The 21,626-nt window shown below is 35.7% G+C and overlaps 1 protein-coding gene across 1 annotated transcript; it reads right to left on the reverse strand.

Moving 5' to 3' along the window:
• Positions 1 to 785: 785 nt before the first annotated feature.
• Positions 786 to 7,798, reverse strand: LOC128531514 (integral membrane protein 2A-like). Its single transcript, XM_053505417.1, has 6 exons — positions 7,607 to 7,798; positions 6,329 to 6,463; positions 4,700 to 4,897; positions 4,305 to 4,415; positions 3,133 to 3,277; positions 786 to 2,444 (listed from the first exon to the last, which is right to left on the reverse strand). The coding sequence occupies exons 1-6, from the start codon at positions 7,676 to 7,678 to the stop codon at positions 2,356 to 2,358; spliced, it is 750 nt and encodes a 249-aa protein (XP_053361392.1). The 5' UTR covers positions 7,679 to 7,798; the 3' UTR covers positions 786 to 2,355.
• Between the last annotated feature and the right edge of the window lie 13,828 nt (positions 7,799 to 21,626).

Consider the following 21,626-nt stretch of genomic DNA (forward strand, 5'->3'; position numbering starts at 1 on the left):
GCGCCATCCCTAGGATCAAGGTCAACCACACCTCCTCATTAAGAAAAAGATTTTTGTACTTTCCTTACTCAGAGTTGCTCTAAAAAGTTTCCTAAATCACTTTTAGTCTAGGACTCCCAGCTAAGACTTTTTAAGCCTAGATAGTAGCTCTCTGAGAGAATTCTAAGAAGCTTTGCAAATACGGGCCCTATATGGTCCAAAGTCCAATCTTCACTCTCCTTAGCAATCAGAAGAAGCTTTTTTCTGATTAGCCTCACTAACAAGTGGTTGTCGTCGCTTGAAACAAGTCCCATTTTTTAGTCTTAGTAACAAAAACGTTTAGAGCACTTTACATATGCTTTTAATTTCACTATAAAATATAATATTTAATATAATTATAATTTTTTTTACAATGCAAACATCTTGTGCAAGTTTTTAAGTCATCCCCAGTACTTTCTTCCAACCACATTTCCTCAGCAGAACTGTGACTGCATCATGATCCTTAAACCTTTAATAATACATCGTCAGTTTAATGCAGGCCAATAATGCGATCCTGCTGAAACAAAATTACATATTTTCTATGATCACAGTACATGGCTTCCAACATGGACGATAAAGAAATGAGAAGCTACTCACTGCATAAGTTAGGGTTAAAATAACGGTCGCCAACTCAAGCATTTTAATCACTGCAATAATTATCCAATCAAAGACTTATTTGCTATTGTATTACATTTTGGCCAGGCACTGTAGCATTATTTTATAAATCTTAAAATACTATGCTACTGAAATGGGTTCATGTCCAAACCTTTGCCAATAAACACAGACTTTATTTTAAGTAAGGAAATGCAGTTTTAATTTTAGTTTTTAACTTCAGTCAGCAGTTTAACACTTCAAAAGAGCATTTCTTTGATTCTTCTTCCAGTTTGACTTTTTTCCCCCAAATCAAGACAAACAAAATTCCAGCAACAAAGACTCGAGTCTTGATTGTCATTTTCAACTACTGATCCTATCAAAATATACACAACATTTTAGGATGCTGGAAATTTTAAAACAATTAAACAACCCTGCTGCCATGCAGGGTCATGCCAGGGTTGACAGAATGCTGCAATGAAAAACCATTGTGAAAGATGATGGGTGCAGTGGCTTCAATTATATTTACATAAATGTTAGAGCATGAGAGAATAGAGCATGATGTATCAGTTAGCAAGCGATCAATTTGGATGATACGGACATCAGCTTAACAACGTGTGCGGCTTTGGGCGGGGGTTAAGGGGGGGGCGAGGGGGGGTTTGGGCGGGACCCCGCACATAACTATTTTTATATCATCTTAATGCTACATCCTTTTGCTGAAGGGTAAACATCAAGCTGCCCCCAAAATACAAATAAAAAAGTTTGAACAGAGGGTTTGAGTAGCTGATCAGTCGAGTGATTGTTAACACACCACTGTGTATCAGCAATGAAACTTTGCAAAGTGGCCCACAACTAAGGACAGAGATGGCCAGGCTAGACCCCTCTGAGTGTGAAATGTTGCACATCTGCAAGTGTTCCAAAATATTAACATCATAGTGCATTCTTAAAGAATGAATGGATATAGTCAGTATTATGCATTTATAATTTAGATTGAGATAAATAGTTTGCCTTGTCACAAGCTATGTCTAATGGACCCCTAAACTTTACACACACACACACACACACACACAGACAGTGGTAGAAGCAATGCTACACAGAGTCTACTAAATCAGTACACATGTGGAAGTTACACATCACATGTGATACATAGTCAGTTCCTCAAAAACATGAACAAAAAGGGTTCAATTTTAAGAGGTTTAAGCTGATCAGGCCTCTGGAGACCATGTGTTTCTTTATACACTGATGTCTTTAGCTGGAGGAAAGGATATTGGGAAACATCATACAGGCTCTACTCGAGGTTAATGGCCATGTGCTTGTGTAGTAATGTATCTGCTGGGGGGAAAAATAACTTGGGTTCAGCAAGGTTAACATTTTGCACAATTCACAAAACTATCATTATTCCTCAAAAAAAAAAAAAAAAGACAAAAGAAGGCACACACTAAAACCAAGGTTTGAGCTGCAGTCAGGATGTGGAGAGAATCACGGTGTACAGTGACAAGGGTGTAAGAAATGGCCAATGTTAGAGGGGTCACATCACTACACCTCAATTGGAAAAAGAGAAAAGTTTGCGCTTTTTTGTCATTAAATTAATACAACACACCCTAGGCTAAACACTACGGCAGGAGCTGGAAGACAGACCCTTTCCTCTCAGTCTGTCCTTGGTCCCTCCTTCAGCTCAGTTCACCTCTCCCTACCCTGCAACAACAAAAGAAGGGGATGTCTTTTCCCTCCTTACTTCCTGCTAGTTTAGGCTCGGCAAATCTTTGTTTCAGTAACAAAAATATTCTCAAAGTGGCGGATTACAGTGCAATCTTCAACTGAGCGCTTCTGGAGGCCTGCAACAAATACATTCAAAATAAGTCAGAAAAAGTATAATAGTTATAATAGAGTTTAATAATGCACATATTTGAGATAGTTTGAGACATGCCTAATTAAATATTTAGCAACACAATACATCTTTAATATAGCCTTTAATAAAATATTAAACTATGCAATAAATCTGCCCATATAATACATTTAAATTCACTTTTTCATTTAATTAAACGTTTAATGAAATGTCTTGATGGGGTTAGATAATGGGGGGTAAGATAAGGCTTTCTATCCAATTATATCTAGTCTAATAATAATAATAATTTTTATATTACTACATTATTTTATAAAAACATCTATAAATGATCTTTATACTGATTTTCCTTCCAAATGCTTTTTTTAATCAGAAAAGGCATTTTGTTATCAAATATTGTCATTATCATATTATCATTAATATTGTCTTAATTGTTAGACTTCTTTGTCTTAATTGTTACACTTAATTGGATATATGACACCAAATTGACTAAAGAATATTTATTTATTATTGAAGGATTTATTGAAGAATTGATGGCAGAATATATGAACAAACATAAAAACACAAGTTTTAAATTTGGTGCTCTGTGTCATGCTTAGGTGCCTAAAATTGTCAAAGAAGAGGGGGGGGAAAAAAAACAGCATTACAATTATCTACAATAACCAGTCAACACCATTTACCTATAATTTCACTGCGGTGCTGCATCCTGTATGTTGGTCTGTCCTCACACAGGCTATAAATATAATAGCCCAGGGGGACAAGGTCATCAATTCGCTCAGTCACCACCAGATCCTCATGCACTAAATGAGTCTTGTATGAGCCAGACTGTTAACAGAAATGGAGAGCAAACATTCATTAACATAACATGTTCTGATTTTATTTATGAGGATTAAAAAAATATATAAAAATAAAAATCATAATACAACTTTATTCAAGCAATTGTGAAGAAGAATAATTTGGCGAAGGATTTTTTTCCAGACTCATTTCTGATCCAGAATAGACTTGTCAATGTATACAGATTGTGTGCCCAACAGATAATAAAATTATATATAATTTTGCTAAGACTCTCAATATTCTTGTGTGGTTTACCTTTTCGAACACTCACAGCACAATTTTTTAAATCCTGAAATGTAACCTTTTGTTTCTTATATAATACTACAAGAACGTGGTTGGTATAAAAAGTCCTAATGAACATGTACTGAGCTGCACATAAAGGCACAATCTTTGTCAAGCACATACCATTTTTATTTAGGGAGTATTTCCATTTTACTTATGCATTTAAAAGCTAAATAATAACATGGCCACATGTACTCGTATGTGAGCCTACTGTAGCCTATTGGTGCAATCATCAGCAGCAATTTATGGCTTCTCAGTAATGATATTCAAATTCTATAGACCACAAGTTTGACCAGCTTCTGGAGTCCATTAAACATTAACATATTTGAGTCAGTCCAACACATGCTGTTACTTCTTTAAAGCTCTCCCAACTTAATCCGAAAAAACGCTCTCCCAAAAAACTTCTATTCCTAGTTGTGCTGTATTTAAGACTACTAATTTCAAATACAGTTAATAGGGGAAAAAATCTATTCCTACAAGCAAGACAATGATGGTCTATCCCGAATCTTTACAAGGAATTACATTATTAATGCTGTTACATTAAAAAAATGTTTTGCAATAAATTAAATGTGATGTTGACATGATGGATGAACTTTTGTTGATATACATTTTCCTAAGCCCCCAGGCTCCCTTTTAGATGTAATCAGCACATATACCTACACCTAACCATAACCTTTGTATTCAAAGAACATCACCTTGTTCACCAGCCCACACACATGCATACACATGCACATACCATGAGCTGCAAAAACAAATCCAAGAGGTCCTGGGGCTTCATCACCACAGATGTGTTGAGAGGGATCACAAAGCATGTCCTCAGGGTTAGGTCCAAATAAGCAGTTAGCTTCTGTTAATAGAAATCATGTGGAACTGCTTACAATAATAAATTATTTTATATTTAATTTTAATAAATACAGCCCAACATGACATATGACATAATACGCTCACTTATACTCTTGTACTATGAAGTGTAATGCATGCAAATAACTGACACATTCACACACACACATTATTTATATATATATATATATATATATATATATATATATAGAGAGAGAGAGAGAGAGAGAGAGAGAGCAAAATAAGGCACAATTATTTATTATATTATATGATATATACTAAAATTATTACCCTCTTAAAATCATGCAGGATGTAAGCTGGGTCCCCTGCCCCAAAGCGAGGAGCAGGGACATTAATTATGGCCACACTGTCATGGATCTCCACATCCTCATCAACACGGGGTAGGTAGTAAGGTGCACGGACCTCCATGTCCATTGGCATTTCAGCACTGTCAATATCTGTGAACTGCATGGATCCATGATAGAGCTTCTGCAAATCAAATGATGTTAGATTAGTCAAAACCATGGCATGAGGCTAGAAGTGAAAAAAGCATGAGCTCTACAGAATTCATTGTACATGTGGGTTTTTTTTTTTTTACAAATCAGCAAAAGATGAAAAGGAGCAGGCCATTTACAGTTTATTTTTATTTGCAGAAGGGGGCGCCGATTCACTGGTTCTCTCACTGCCCCAACATTTCTCCTGTGATCACGATTCACTTATTTTAATACATACCAAATAAAATATGTGAGCCCACTAATATATAAAAAAATATATGTTTAATAAGTATAATTCAAAATGTATTTAATTATTGTAATTAAAAATAATAAATAAAATAAATTAATTATATATACACTGTATAATTTTTTAAAATATAATTATTATTAAAGAAAATACAGCAAAAACAACACAACGAGATTTTCTTATGCAAGTATTTAAAAAAAAGCCTCATTCTACCAGAGCAAGCAAAATTCAAAAGATAGGCCTACAATGCTGTTACTTTAATACTTTCATTCAGATCTAACGCAAAGCTTCAGCTAAAGAAAATGGGGGGGAAAAAATCTGTTACAGTGGAACCTCGGATTGCGAGTAGCGCGGAAGACGAGCAAAGATTTTTAATAAATTTTGCCTCGGAAAACGAACAATTCTTGGTTTACGAGCACCGAGTATCATGTATCACGCATTCCCTTCTTGTTTTGTGTGTCTTAGTCTCTCACTGGTATAATTAATATCAGGGCAAGTGTGTACTGTTTACTATAACACTGTGACCACGTGCGTGTGCGCGTGTAAAGCAAAAGCAAGTCCCAATACGGAGTTTAAAAATCCATTTCCCCTTTCTGTATCAGCCTGCTCTTTGTGTCTGTGTGCATGCGCGTCATTGGACGCTGTGCCACTCACACCCCTCCTACTTTCACCTTCACAGACACACACACACTCACTCTCTCTCTCTCTGCTCTACACAGAAGCATTGCTCTTTCGCAAGGTAAAGGTTCAGGTTAATTTTTTTACTTTTACTTTACAGCAGTGATTCCGTTAGTGTGTCACTTAATCAAGTGTCATTCACGCGCGTGTGTAAAAAAGCATGGAGGAAGGGTAATTGTGTAAGACAAGTAGGGGGAGAGGAGAGCTTACTTTAGATTCACACATACACACACATCGATTAGCTATTTGATTTGGTTTACGAGTGTTTTGAAATACAAGCCCACTTCCGGAACGAATTATACTTGTACTCCAAGGTTCCACTGTATTTCTTATAATCAGTTTGTATCAATATCAGTATATTCCTCTTGTGAGTGTGCAATTAACATATGGACATTAGACACATTTGCATCTCAAACACAATGAGCGAAATTTTTTATTTTACAAAACTGATAGAACATGTGCAAAGAAATAAGTAAACGCTGCTACTCTAATGGGACTTACCTTGGGGATGAAATACCTGTACACACAGGCTCCACCGACAATGAGGCCTGAAATGATAAAGGCCAGGCCGAGGAGTGTGAGCAGACAGCGGCCGGTGGAACTCTCGCTGCTGTACACAGAGCCTGTCTCAGGATCCTGGTCATTAATAATCACAAAACAAATATAATTAACAAAGAAACATAGTTCATGCACAGCTGTCCTGTCCTATACACTATCCTATTCTCTGTTTTCTTAGCATGACTCTCCCTCAAGGATACACCTTCTGTACTCTTAGGTTTAACATTGAGTTCATTACAAAATTGGCGACATGGTGGTCTGGTGGTTAGGACTGTCGCTTGCATCTCCAGGGTCTGGGTTCTGTTCCTACCTCGGAGTCTGTGTGCATGGACTTTGCATGTTTGCCCCGTGCTTGTTGGGTTTCCTCCAGGTACTCTGGTTTCATCCCACAGCCCAAAAGATATGCAGATTGAGCTAACTGGCATTTCCAAATTACATGTAGTGTGTAAATGCATGTGTACACGTTGACCTTAAGTCCTACCATGCTTGTAAAAATGAGAATGAGGAAATTACCTACGAAGGTTTCTAGACAGAGTTGAAGTACAAAATAATCCAAGCATTGCTTAAAGTTCAGTTGTTTATTGCACACTGATGCTGTGTATGAAGCTGTACTACAGGTATTAGATAGATAGATGGATAGATAGAGTAACATATACAGTAATAGATACTCAACAGAGACAGGTAGACTAACTGATGTACAGTTTGGAAATAACAGTTTTGGGTAAGATTCGTAATTATTGACACCCTTTACCTCGCTGGTTGTACAGTCATGATTCTATTACAGTTACAAACAAAATGACAAGTTCCTAATATTTTACAAATAACATCTTCCAATAGTTTCCAATGACAGATCAGGCCGGGATGCAGCACAACGCTTTATTTCAACAACTGCAGATTAAAATGGAGGACCAAATCCTGGCCATGTCTGGTTTTGGCTGTGTTCCGAAAGACTCTGTGTGGGGCGTTTAGGGCACTACGGCGGCATGGACATTCGTCCATTTTACAGCCTTTGTAGTGCACCTAAGTAGTGAATTTTAAGTCACGAGACTCAGCCGCCGATTTTGCGAGTTCCTCCTTAGGGCTAATGCAATAACATGACCGCGATGTAAGTAGTTTTGGTATGAATGCATATAAAGCAAAAATGCCTCAAAAATATACGTTTTCTATTTCTGCATTCCCGTAAAGGCCGTGCAAGGATCTGCAGCAAAAGTAAAATCTCACCTTTTCTGAGACCGGCACCTCTTTAACAAGTGCTTTCTGCGCCAGAGCGGAATTAAACGCGATCTTCACCATCTTCTTAAACCAATGCAGAATTCTTCTGTATGTGCGATGTGGTTACACCAAAACACAACCGCGTTTCACCAGTCCCGCAGTGCTGTGGTGGTGACGCACTTTTGTTTGCAATTCTACACGTCGGATTTCCGGTTCCTGTCTTCCATGTAAGGAACACTACAATCCCTATTTACTTTCCCTGTGCTCTACAAACCAGGGCGTTATCAACCGAAAAAGACACTTATCCAAATTTTTGACACTAAAATAATGTGAACTCAGATAGACCATGGCTTTTATAGACAGACTGAAAACCATTGTACTATGTACTACAAATTAATTAACAAGGTTTATATAAAAAAAATATATACAAATAATATCTAATAATAATAATAATATAACGACAACATATAAATATATTATTATTAATAATAATAATTATAATAATAATATAAATCAAATTACAAAAAGTAATGAAAAATTGGCACCACATCCAATTTACATTTTTATTTATTAACAGCATTATACTGTAGTTTAAATAATTATGAATAATTTAGTATTGTCAAGCTAACCATCAATTTTGAAAATCATCTGTTACCAAACAAGCTCTGCTTATTCAATGAGTAACTCAATATGTAACATTCTATTGATATAAAACATCATATATTAATATATTTTTCAGTCTGCCTTACTGCTTATTTACTGCAGTCTGCCGTATGTTTTTTTTACTGATTAAAAAAATCCTACATGCATTCATATTTATTCATATATTTATTTACTTTTCTCTCTTCACTTACTGTATTTTAAAATTGTCCTAAAATTAATTTAAGATTAATCTGAGCTACCCTGTCCTGAATTACAAAACCATGTCTGCTGATTAGTAACATCTTAGAATATACAAAGTTGTACATGACCTTGAATCAACTTTATGTTTATTTTGTTACATATCTACATCATGTCATTTTTGTGTATACTTTGCATATATTAATATTTGTATGTTTTGTGTTGAATAATATTCACAACTGTTTTTGTATCTGAAAGAAAGTGTCTCTATTATCTTCATGCCTTTTAAACAACAACAACAACAACAAAAAACATTTTAAATTTATCAGTTTATTTAGATTTTTTTTAGTGGTACTAGATTATTTTTTGTTTTTCCATCTTCTATGTCATGTCAAAACAGCAATGTCAATTTAATAAACAATAATTTACACACTAATATTATAAATTATTGTTTATTTTGTAACATTTTGTCCCATGAGAATAAGAAAAGTTCACTGCATTATATTATAATGCCAATATGATTTTCTAACATTTTTAAATAAAGGGCAAATTATTTAAGAGCTTCAAACACTGAAGAGCCAGCAGGGGCATGTGGCTCTGCCTACGTCACAGTGAGCTATATGTCGTAACAGATATAACAAAAAAGCATGCAGCTTAAACATACAACCTAACTAAAAGCATTTCTATTGTTTGTAAAGAAATATCATGGAAATGCAGGCTGCTAGAGCAAACCACCAGTGTCTATAAGATTTATGTTTATTCTTTGAGTAGGGTTGGCAGGTTAAAATACCAGAAAATAATATCCAGGTATTGCAGGTATACTGCAAAAAAGAAAACTGCATCACTCTTATCCTGTTTCCGACATGAAGACAAATACAAAATCCATGTGTCTGCACTATGTCTGAACAGTTGGACATTTTAGCTACTTTTTTTGTGTTGTTTGTATATTGTAGTTTGCGTCAGGACATGTAAAAATCTGGCAACTCTCCCTACAAACCTTGGCCAGATATGTTCTTACACAGTTAAAATGATTTACATGACTTACAAAATGTGAGTGTTTTGTTTCTTGCTAGGGTATTCTGATGTAAGTACAAATTCTGAGGTCATTTATGACTGATGTATAGGTTATAGGTTATATGATATATCTCTGTCATAAATATATCTGTGTGTGTGTGTGTGTGTGTGTGTGTGTGTGTGTGTGTGTGTGTATTTGTGTATAGAGTTTTTTTGTTTGTGTCAGAGCAGCCAAAATAACATTACCCATCAGCCACTGCTCAGTACATGACCACATCCCACACCATGTAAGATGAAGCATGCCTAGTAATTAAGTCCTGCCATGTGCCAAGCCAACATTAGGCCTGAAGCAGGTTTGGATCTTGGCTCCACAATGGTATATTCACAACCTATTTTTGCTACAGTATCAGCTGATTTTTCAATCTCCAGACTACAAATTGCAAAATTATTTATCATTCAGTGTGTGTGTGTGAGAGAGAGTTGCAAATCACATTCAATTAGACAAATTTTAGACTGCATAGATGTATAATAGCAAATATTTTTTAAAATGACATTTAAAATGAAAATAGTGATAAGTTTTAATGAACTTTGGTACCTTGGTAAATTGAAACTTGGCCTTCATGCTGATGAAAGGTTTATTTTTAAGCAATCCTTTATTATCCTATTCTTGAATAAACTATTTAATATGGAAGTATTAAACTATTATAGTAAATATAATAGTTTAAAAGGAAGTATACCACTATTTAATATGGAAGTATTTATCATCACTCAAAGCAGTCATTATTCATGGATATTATGGATATTAACTATAAACTGTACCAGAGTAGCTAATTTTAGTGTAGTCTATAGTAATAGTCATTAGTAATAGTCTAATGATGACCTGCTTTACTGGCATTAACTTGTTTTTTTCCTGTCATGCTGAAAGACATCAACAAATTCCTTTTACATTGTTTTAAAAAGGAGTATGGGCTTGGTACAGTCCAAATATTTTTTTCATTTTTAGAGCTTATGTATTAAAGTTTTGACCCTTTTGAAAATTATTATTATTATTATTATTATTATCAGCATGGTGGTATATATACTATAAACACTCCTGCCCCATTCTCACTATATATTACTGTATAAGAGAGGTTTTAAAATGAACTTCTGTAGAAATATTCAAAAACAGCTAAGAAAATTCTTGGGATCTCAGTCCTGTCTTTTAAAAAAAAAACAATGAAATGCTGTGTCTGCAAAGCTCGCAGCATTGAGTTTGACTTCACCTACACACAGTTGATGGATTACTACAGTTTTAGTTAATCAGGCTGCTCAATACTGGGGCACTTTAGAGTACAAAGGTAAAGTAAAATAAATTATATTATGTATTCTTTATATAACAGAGTTGCAAAAAATGATATGTATCTGATAAAATGACATGTTTAAGCTACACATCCTGCTTTTTTACCTGTTTACAGGTACTTGGGGTGTCCTCAAAACAATTAGGTTCCAGTTATGACTTATATCATAACAGCTATCAACAGTCATTACCTCCCAGCTTCTCTCTTTTTTGAGCTGGCTTTTAAAGATAAGAGTAGTTATGTCTGTTTTGGAGTTTCCTTCAAGAAACTGAACCTGATGAGATCATAGATGTTTCAACAAGATAACAAACATGCAGGCAAATAAATTCAAGAAGGCCTTGCATGGCCTAGGTCATCTTATGACTAGAAAAATTTAAAAATTTATCTTCAAATAAATTTAATCCATTTTAAGTATTTTAATTTTAATTTCTGGGGAATTAAAGATGTTTTGCTTAAGCAATGAGTCAAAACCGATGCAACCAAGTTGTAGTGTTTTTATCTGTCTATTTTGTTTACTATGTTAATTATCACTATATAGAATATATTTGTATACATTCCACTAATTATACTTTCTTGATTGCTGTAAATTCTTTCAATACTTTTGTTCACGTGAATTTCTTGGAGCTCTCTGTGCATACTCAGAAGATCTTGAAGAAAGAAACATAAAGCAGTTCGCTACACTAGATTTGAGTGGTTTGAAAATGAATTGAAAGAGAAATTAAATTAGTGGTTAGCCACACTATTGGAGTAAATTCCCTGCACCAGACTAGTTTTATTATCAAAGATTTTACAGTGCTTAAAAAATTAAGCATTAACAAACAAATCATTCATTTTTTTTAAAATACATCATAAAGGTATCTTTACTCAACAGTGACTTTATCACTTTATATATACAGTATATAAAATCAACACCACGCTGATCAACCTGTAATTAGAGCATTTGAACCAGAGTAGTTTCCATATTATTTTAGCTGTACCTAATTTTGGAACTCTTCCATTTGTTGGTTCCCATAAGTTCAATATGCTTGGTCTTTTAGAAGCCCTTCAATCTGAGTACTCAGCAGTGCTTTTAATATGTCTAGAAGTGAGCTGTAAAAAGAGCACAGTAGGAGTCGTGGCTATAGCAGCGGTAGCTTGTGACAAAATTAAGATTTGACAGAGTGCCTACTTGTCCACACAAAAAAAAATATATATATGTATACATATATGATGTTTTGGCCAATTCATGTGCTACTTCCTGTGGAAGATGTATTGGGAACTCTGGGTCTATAAAAATGTCTGAAACCTTTAAACATCAATATAAAAATCACTGCTGGAGTTCAAGGTGGTCCTCTGGTTTTACTTTCCTGATTCCAAAAGGTAAATAAACATGTCGAGAACACTTGCTGCGAGTCCCAAACCTGACTATTCCACCTTTCTACTGTACATCTGACATTGTGTCTTTATGTACACACACTGGGCTTTGACATTCCCATGTTTAACAGGAGAACTGTGGCCGGTAATTACAACTGGCTTGCAAATAAACAAAAGAGATGATTTTTGCTGCCTCACACATATTCTCATGTGCTCCAATGCACACAAGCAAAAGTGGTCCTGAAGGGCTGTGTATAGGCTCAACTTACAATTTGCTTGAACTTGTTAATCCTGGCTGCATATACACCAAAAAGGAAGGATTAACAGGAATTTAGGGCTAGAAAAAAACAGGTATGTACCTTGGAACTCGCAGAACACCTTTCTGCATGTTAAGATAGTACTGTATGGTAGTAAAAATGCTCTGCATGTGTCAACATAAATGCAAAAGCAATAATTGTGTTTTCTGGTGCTTGATTTGTGTTACTATGGAGCTAATGAGCAACATCTTAAGTGTGTAAGTTTGTCCAAAAGGAATGATGTTCTTATATGTCATCTGCCATATTTTTCTAGAAATGATGGCTCAATGGCTCAAGCTCTGACCATTCCTCCTTTCCCTGCAAGGAAATAATAATAATAAAGTAATTCTTTTGGTTAGGAAATTATGACTGTACCAAACTATGTAGCGTGGGAGCAAATTGTTGATTTAGGGAATTAAAGGTTCCATGAAATCTTCCACTCAAAAACATGTGCTTAAATTAAATATTATATTATATCATGAATACAGCTGTAGATTTGGATTCCTAATTACTGCAAGGCTCAAAACTAAAATGCCACACACTGGCACCCATACAAAGATACTTCAAAGCCAGTGGCCTGTGTATTTGAATGACCACACCCAGACATACTCAATGGGAACATGCCGTTCACCAGACATAAATACTGCTCAGTTAGTAGAATGCAGCATCTAACACACCTGCTACCCGACTATCTAACACACCTGCTCAGACGTAACCCATATAACTGACTGAGAAACTCAAAGATAGTAAACTAAGAAAACTTAACAAAGACATCTCATGACACAATAACCACAGGCTTAACACAAAAATGAATATTTGAAAAGGACAATTCCATAATGATCAAAATTAAAATTATTTTCAAATTTAACAAATTTTGGACAGACCAGTCAAAGGTTTTGACACAAGTTTGGATTTATTTTCTATAATCTACAACAATAGATTTAAATACTATTAAATACTCACTCACACACTCATCTTCTATACCGCTTTATCCTGTATTCAGGGTCATGGGGACCTGGAACCTATCCCAGGAGACTTAGGGCACAAGGCAGAGTAGGTAGCCTAACCTGCATATCTTTGGACTGGAGAAAACCGGAATACCCGGAGGAAACCCACCAAGCACGGGGAGAACATGCAAACTCTATACTCACAGAGACGGAAATTGAACCCAGACCCTGGAGGTGCAAGGCGATAGCGCTAACCACTACATCACCGTGCCGCCTACTATAAAATAACACTATGAAATTAGGTGATTACAGTAAGTAACAGCAACAACAACACTCAGCTGTCAGTTGATCAGGAACAGTACTTGCAAAACTATTTTTAAGTGCATTTGGGAAACCCCTCGAGCACCATAATGAAACTAGCTCTCAGTAAAACCATCCCAGGAAAGCAAGACCACAGTTTACCTCTGCTGCAGATTCATGTGAAATTCATCTAGAGTTACCAGTCACAAAAATCACAAATTAACAGCACCTTAGATTAGGACAGTTTTAAAGGCTTTACAGAGCACAATATCAACTGGTTAAAGGCGAGTATGGTATATTTTATATTTTGATTTTACAATGTAGAAAGAAATAAAAAATCAGGAATGATTATGAAATAAGAAGGTGTTTCCAAACTTTTGATTGGTACTGAATGAGTGAGTGAGTGAGTGAGTGAGTGCTGTAAGTAAATAAGTAATAGCTTACTACCAAATGAGAGGAATTAGGAGTACAGGAACAATATAATTCTCATGAATAATCTCTCAGTGCTGTAACAAAAAAGCAAAAGTCCATATAAAAGAATTAAATAGAAACATACACAATAAATACAAATACATCACAAGCAATTAACAAGTTAACAATACATAGAAAATAAAGTTATAGCACAAAATACACTACAATAACGTATACATAAAATTAACCACAGTTCAGTAGAATAAGGTAGAATTATGTTTATGTATAGTGTTTATATATTTGTTTAGTTATGGGAAGCACAGTGGGTTAGCCCTTGTGTGTCCGATGATGCCATGTACTGTATATAAGACAGTGGCAAAGCCTGTGGAAAAAAGCTGTTGTTCAATCTAGTGAAACAGTAAATGTTTGTGTGTCCATTGCTTGATGGAGAAAGATTAGAAGTTTATATTCTGGCAGATACTGTAATTGATTATTCCCTGTATTGTCCTGTAGCAGTAATTGTCTTACAGTTTATCCATCAGTGTGAGCCTGCAGCCCCTCTTCTCTCTGGTACTGCCGTACTACAGAGTGATGCCCAAAGCTAAAAATGCTCTCAATAATGAAATGGTGAAAGTCCACCAGGGTGTACTGGCATCTCCAATTACTGCATTAGTAAATAAATGCCTTACTGAGTTTCCAAGCATTGCAGCAGTATTCTCAGACCACTTCAGCCTATTAGAAATGTTCATCAAGAATCCTTGCAGCAGTAAATAGATTTCACCTTGTGTATATTGATATTGGTCATTATTGTATCTCTTTTTCAGGTGTGGTCATATTGGTCTCTACAAAATGAGTTAGCAACTTAACCAAGTATTGTTAATAGTAAATTTACTGTCTAGTGTTTTCATTGAAAGAAAATCATTAAGTTGTCACTAGTATTTTCACTTATTTTCTTATTCCTTATTTCTCTACTATAAACAAATAAAAATGTAGGAATATTTGTCACCTTTAAGCACAATGAAGAAATATATATATTTTTTTTACCTTGAAATGTGAAATATATATTTTTTTACATCATTCATGTCCTGATGCATGAGTAGTGAGCATTATCATGGTGTGCTAACTGTTTTCTGAAATGAAAATGGTATCAAACATGAAGTATAATGTTAATTCAGTCCTTTTATCAGGCTCTTTATCAAGCGTTCGAGAGTAAACCCTGGCAAAAACGGAACTTCTAATTTTAAGGCTTGGGGCTGCTGGCCTACTAAACCGAAAGTAATGATTTCAAATCCCATTATTACCAATACTGAAGGCATCCAAAGTATAAAACATTTACGATGTATCTGCTGCTTGAGCTCTGTAACGCATTCTTGTTGGCTCCAATCTAAGGTGCTGACAGATTTCTGAGTCCTTATATGATCCTTGTATGAACTAGTTAAATTTTTTTGTGACTGCACTTGATGATACTGTATTGTTCTTGGAAGTTCTGGCAATTTTGCAAATAGACTAACCTTCATATCTTACATAAACTGTTGTTTATTTTATTATTATATAATTCCATATTTGTAATTTCACAGTTTTTATGTCTAAAATATTGTTCTACAATGTAAAAATAATAATAAATAAAATAAAGAAAAAAGAAAAATATCCAATTAGATGTAGGACGGAATAATGAACAGAGAAACAACGAGACCAAAAGTCAAAATAATATTCCAAATACATACACCAAATTCAAAAGGACAGCACCCTCCAGAGGCCAGACCTTGGCATGTGCAATGGGCCAGAACTTAATTATGGCATGGGGTGGGAACTTGACACATGCAGAGGGTTGGGAATTAACATGTCGCTTCATGGGCCTTTGCAGGAAGTTTGTTGCCAGTATAACTTTCTCCTGGCACCAGCACCACATCTGTAAAGCGTACTGCAGGCATGATATCATTGAAGTTCAATGGGCATGACACCCCTCTCAAAGCTGGGGTGTGGGGCAGACATGATGTTTCAGGAACATGGTGGGGATGCCAGCATAATTGTTTGCACTGCAGTTACAATTTTTTTTAAAAACCTAGCAGGATGCTCCAAAGAAGATAGAGGTGCAGGGCTTAGCTGAGAAGGTAAATCAGGGCATGTCCTGGGCAGTACAGAGCCTAGATCATGTAGGACATAGTATAATTCAGACACATAATGGTATATAAGTAATTAAAGGTAAATAAGTAATTAACCCTGAAGAAGATTTTCTAGTTGACATCTATTAAATGGCTAAAAAGCTATTTATTCAACCAGGTGCTGTGCCAAGAATTAACCCTGGATCTTTGCCTTGTTCACCAAAAAGCATATGGCATATCTTTAGCCAACAGTCAGTGTTGGTAAGTTGTGTTGCTTGTTATTTGCAAGCCAATCTTACTTCTGAGCACCATTTGGGATTTTACGTTCTTCTCTCCTGAATGCGTCACATTCTAACCAGCTTGCAGGGAGATTTCTCTTCTCTTCTGAGATTATCTCTTCTCTTCTGCTCTCTCTCCTGCTTTTTCTCTTCCATGAACCCAAATTCCATTGAATTGAATTGAATTTCTCATGAAGATCACAGTCTTAGTACTGCCAAAATATTGTAGCGTTTTTACGCCGGAAAGAATGCTGGAGAGACGAGTGAGCTTATTTGCTGCCCAATGCAATGGCTGGGAGTACTTTATTAGGCACACAGCAGGTATGGCATGAGCAGCACCTTCACTCAGGAACCTACATCCAATTCAGCTTCAGCCTGAACCAGAGCACATTTCACACGTCACACCCCCACACACACAAACAGGGCCGAAACCACTAACCAAAACACCTTTCCCCAACATGGTGAACACACCGACATCCCCGCAAGGCATGCTGGTTGTCAGCCGCCGCTCCGCGCACACCACAATATATTTTGGGAGGATACATGCACTATGTGGAAAATTCAGTCTTGCATTCTATTATGAAATTTAGGAAGCGCAGGCATAGCATATACATTTATGTGTATAAGTTAGTACCCCTCTTTAAATTCTACCAGTTTTTGTGTAAGAAAAAATAATAATTTAAGTCATCTGATTGAGCAGGTCTTAGTATTAGACAAATACAACCTCAGGCAAACAACATCACAAAACTTTATTTTCATTGTGCTAGTATTTGTTTAACAAAAATGAAGCCAAAAAGAAAAAAAAACATGCAGGCAATACTACAGTGCAAGTATTCACAACGCTTCACTTTTTCCACATTTTGTTATGTTACAGCCTTATTCCAAAATGGATTAAATTTTTTCCCCCTTTTACATTCTACAAACAATACCCTATAATGGAAATGTGAAAGAAGTTTGTTTTCAAATTTTTTTACAAATTTATTAAAAATGAAAAGAAAACTAAAAGAAATCACATGTACATAAGTATTAACAGCCTTTGTCATGGCACTCAAATTGAGCTCAGGTGCATCCTGTTTCCACGGATCATCTTGACTGGATTTTTACAACTTGACTGGAGTCCAGCAGTGGTTAATTCAGTTGATTGGACATGATTTGGAAAGACAAACACATGTCTGTATAAGGTCCCACAATTAACAATGCAAGTCAGAGCACAAACCAAGCCATGTTCGAGGACTTGTCTGTAGACCTGAGACAGGATTGTATGGCGATACAGGTCTGGAAAAGGGTACAGAAAATTTTCTGCAACGTTAAAGATCCCGATGAGCACTGTGGCCTCCATCATCCATAAATGGAAGAAGATTGAAACCACCAGCCAAACTGAGCACCCGGGGGAGAAGGGCCTTAGTCAAGGAGGTGACCAAGAACATGATGGTCACTCTGAAAGAGCTCCAGCATTTCTATGTGAAGAGAGGAGAACCTTTTAGAAGAGCAACCATTCTTCCAGCACTCCACCAATCAGGACTGTATGGTGGAGTGGCCAGATGGGATCTACTCCTCAATAAAAGGCACAAGACAGCTCACCTGGACTTTGCCAATAGACAATGCCGATGCTTTTTGTTAAAGCACCTTTGGCACCAATTACAGTCTTAAGTCGTTTTAAGTATGATGCTACAAGATGGTTGTTCTTCTGGAAGGTTCTCCATGATGTCCATGTCCAATCAACTGAATTTACCACAGGTGGACTCGAGTTGTAGAAACATCTCAAGGATGATGAGTGGAAACAGGATGCATCTGAGCTCAATTTTGAGTGTCATGATAAAGGCTGTGAATACTTATGTACATGTGATTTCTTTTAGTTTTTTTTTTTTTCCTTTTTTTAATAAATTTGCAAAGATTTTAAACAAACTTCTTTCACGTTGTCATTATAGGGTATTGTTTGTAGAATTTCTGTGTTCACATCCCATGGCTGCAGAACAAGCCCATTCATCACAATTTCCCTGCCATGCTTGAAAATGGGTATGAAGTGTTTAAGTGTTTGCTGAAATGTTTTTTTTTTTTTGTTTTTTTCCAAACATACCACCAGGCATTAAGGAAAAAAACATCTCAACTTTGGTCTCATCTGTCAATTGGACATTGTTCCAGTAGCCTTTTCAGGAACCTCAGTCATGCTTTCATGTTATTTTTAGACAGAAGAGGTTTCTGCAGGTAACCCCATTTCAGCAAAACCGTACCTGCTCAGTCTTCTTCTAATTGTGATGTCATAAACTTTAAAATTTAAGGCCTGTAGGATCTACTATGTACTGTAACTCTTGTTTTTTTGTACTTCTCTCAGCATTGCATGGTCTGTTTTTAGAGTGAATGTGCTGGGACGTCCACTGCTAAGAAGATTATCAATTGTCTTGAATTATTTCCACTTTCTTGCTGTAAAATGATGAACTCCAGATTGTATAGAAATGGTTTATAACTCTTTCCAGATTAACATGCAGCAACAATTGCTTCTCTAAAGCCATTGCCTATTTGTTTCCCCCTTGGCATTGTTTTAAAACACACACCTGATTGCTACAGACTAGCAAACTGCTGATGCTCAATTAATCAAGGGCTGATGATTACCAGCACTTGCCTACATGTTTTTTCTTTTCGTCTTCATTTTTTTGTATCGTTGCATTTGGCGATTCTAGCACTAGGTTATGATCAGACTCGCACACAAACACAAAAAAAAGAATTAAAAGATGGAGAACTAATTTTTATATATGACTGCATAATGGTGAAGACTTTAATACATAGCATAAAATACAAAAATGAGATATAACAGTGAACCAATAGAACAGAAAAGCAAAAATAAAACACACAAGAGAAGAGAAGAGTGAAAACAGGGAGCTTACATTTATTATTATTATTATTATTATTATTATTATTATTATTTAATATATAATAATCCTACATTATTATAAGTTTCAGATTGTAAATTATACCATAAAATATAATGTTAACACCCAACTGTTGGATGATTACTTTGGACTGAATTGCTACTAATTAACCAAACATACCGTAAGAAGGTCCTGAGCTGTGTTACAATACATAAGAACTGTGTCCTACCAAGCACAAAGAATACTCTCCTGCATTAAAATCCACACTTGACAACAAAAGTTGTCAAATTATCTTGTAAAAAGCTTTTCATTTTGCATTCACCCACTGAAACTAAAAATATGTTATGTGAAATGGCAATAAGAAACAGACTAACACACAATTGTTAATTGTTGAGATTTATTTCTGCAGATAAGGCAAACCCATATATGTGTACAAAAGCACTCTTAACCCATCAAGGGGGAAAGAAAATGGTGTACCATATGTAAACAACTGTAAATAGAAACAGAAACTAAAAGGTCGCAACCGAACTGGGAAGCTTACAATAATGTCTTCTAAGATTTGTACACTTGTGTTTGATATTGTGCATTCCCAAGAAAGTACTTTGAGATACAAGGCAATGGTTTCCCAAAAGACAAGCAAAGACAAGAAGAAAAATATGCATGTATCAGTTTTAAAAGGCGCAGCCCACCACACAGTTTTCTGACTTAAGATATTCATTTATATTGGGATCATGCTACTGTAGGTGCTGGTTTAGACATTTACAGTACAATCTGCATCTCTATAATTGCTCCAAATTCTTCTATGAGACATTCAAGGAAAATAATGACAAAAGTTTCCATTTTACAAAGACTGAGGTTTTTTTTAGATCAATTTCCTCCTCTACTGCATCTCATACATTTCACACAATTTTCTCATATTATGTATCTGCCACCAACATGTTTTAAACCAACATGCTTGGTTTGTGTTTTGGAATATAAGAAAAGTCATTATGACACTTATGACAGATGCCACTCTACGTAGACTTGCTAAGCACAGCAAGGAGAATGTGGTGTAAAAGCACTGGTATTTGAATTGGTACTATTTGAAAAAGTATTATAGCTGCACATGAAGATTGATGAGCTCTACAGTCAAAATAATATGCTGTGAGATGTGGTGAAATGATGTGTGTGTGACTTCACACTGAGAATGTTGGATGAGCTCATGCAGTTCAGGGCTATCCAGTCTGAGGGAATCATGTGGAAAGGACAATTGAATTACTGAAAAGAACAAACGACTGAAGTGTTAGCTTGCCAATCATTTACAGATGATATGCTGACATTAAAACATTCTTTAAGTATTTATGATTTGGTTATACATGTCTAGTAATGAAACAGTGAAGAATTTTTTTTTATTCAGCATCACAAGAAGATTTTTACTTTTTCCAATGTGTGTTAAAACATAGAAACCTTCTTGACAACTTCCAACAGGGCGCCATTGAATGCTTATTGTTGATTTTCTTTAGCTTCATTTTATCGGCCATGTTATGTATGTCACCATTTCGATAAATTAGCAAATAAGAATTATTGCTAGATGTTATGATGAAGAACCAATTATTATTTGGCAGGCATTTTTATTTAAAGCAAAGCAACTTATAGGCTATATAGCTCAAGCAGTTAACAGGTTAGGGTCATGTACTGTACAAGAGAAACACAGTGGCTCCCCTAGCAGTCCTGGGAATTGGTCGCAGGTTCACAGCATTAATTGAGAAATTATGAATTTTAACATTAACAACTGATACATTATTGGAAAAATGCCAGACTAAAACCATACAGTGATAAAGACAAAGAAATACAAGTAGTGTGTGTGAATAGGACAAACCCTAGTCACCAAGGGACTGCTTCACAAACAGATCAATGTCGTGGAAAGGCACAGTCACAACCTGTGGTAAAAGCATGCGAAATGAAATTAAGAGGGCTGTGCACAACAAAGCACCTCGTAGTTTGATTGATCTGAATAATTTTTATCAGGAAAAGTGGCGCAATGTTGGTAGTTGGTACAATAAAAAAAATCCTCAGTTCTCTATTAAAAGCAAAAATGCACAGTTGTGGAACTAGTTAATTGTGTGTGTGTGTGTGTGTGTGTGTGTGTGTGTGTGTGTGTGTGGGTGGTCAGTAAATGACCATTTTAGAATTCATTTATATTTGCCATAAACCTCACACTGAACCATTCAGGTCATAGAGGAAGACTGGAACTGGTGGTTTATGTACCTCAGGGCCTTTATATGACTCTACAGCCAGCCGGTTT

The sequence above is a fragment of the Clarias gariepinus genome, chromosome 10 (assembly GCF_024256425.1).
Source record: "Clarias gariepinus isolate MV-2021 ecotype Netherlands chromosome 10, CGAR_prim_01v2, whole genome shotgun sequence".
NCBI lineage: Eukaryota > Metazoa > Chordata > Actinopteri > Siluriformes > Clariidae > Clarias > Clarias gariepinus.

What these genes read in the sequence shown, in the direction of transcription:
- LOC128531514 (XM_053505417.1), bottom strand. Translation starts at nt 7,678, where the DNA reads ATGGTGAAGATCGCGTTTAATTCCGCTCTGGCGCAGAAAGCACTTGTT. An exon ending in AGGTGCCGGTCTCAGAAAAG is followed by an intron (nt 6,464 to 7,606) that starts GTGAGATTTTAC and finishes ATTAATGACCAG; the next exon opens with GATCCTGAGACAGGCTCTGT. An exon ending in GCACCGCAGTGAAATTATAG is followed by an intron (nt 2,445 to 3,132) that starts GTAAATGGTGTT and finishes TATTTGTTGCAG; the next exon opens with GCCTCCAGAAGCGCTCAGTT.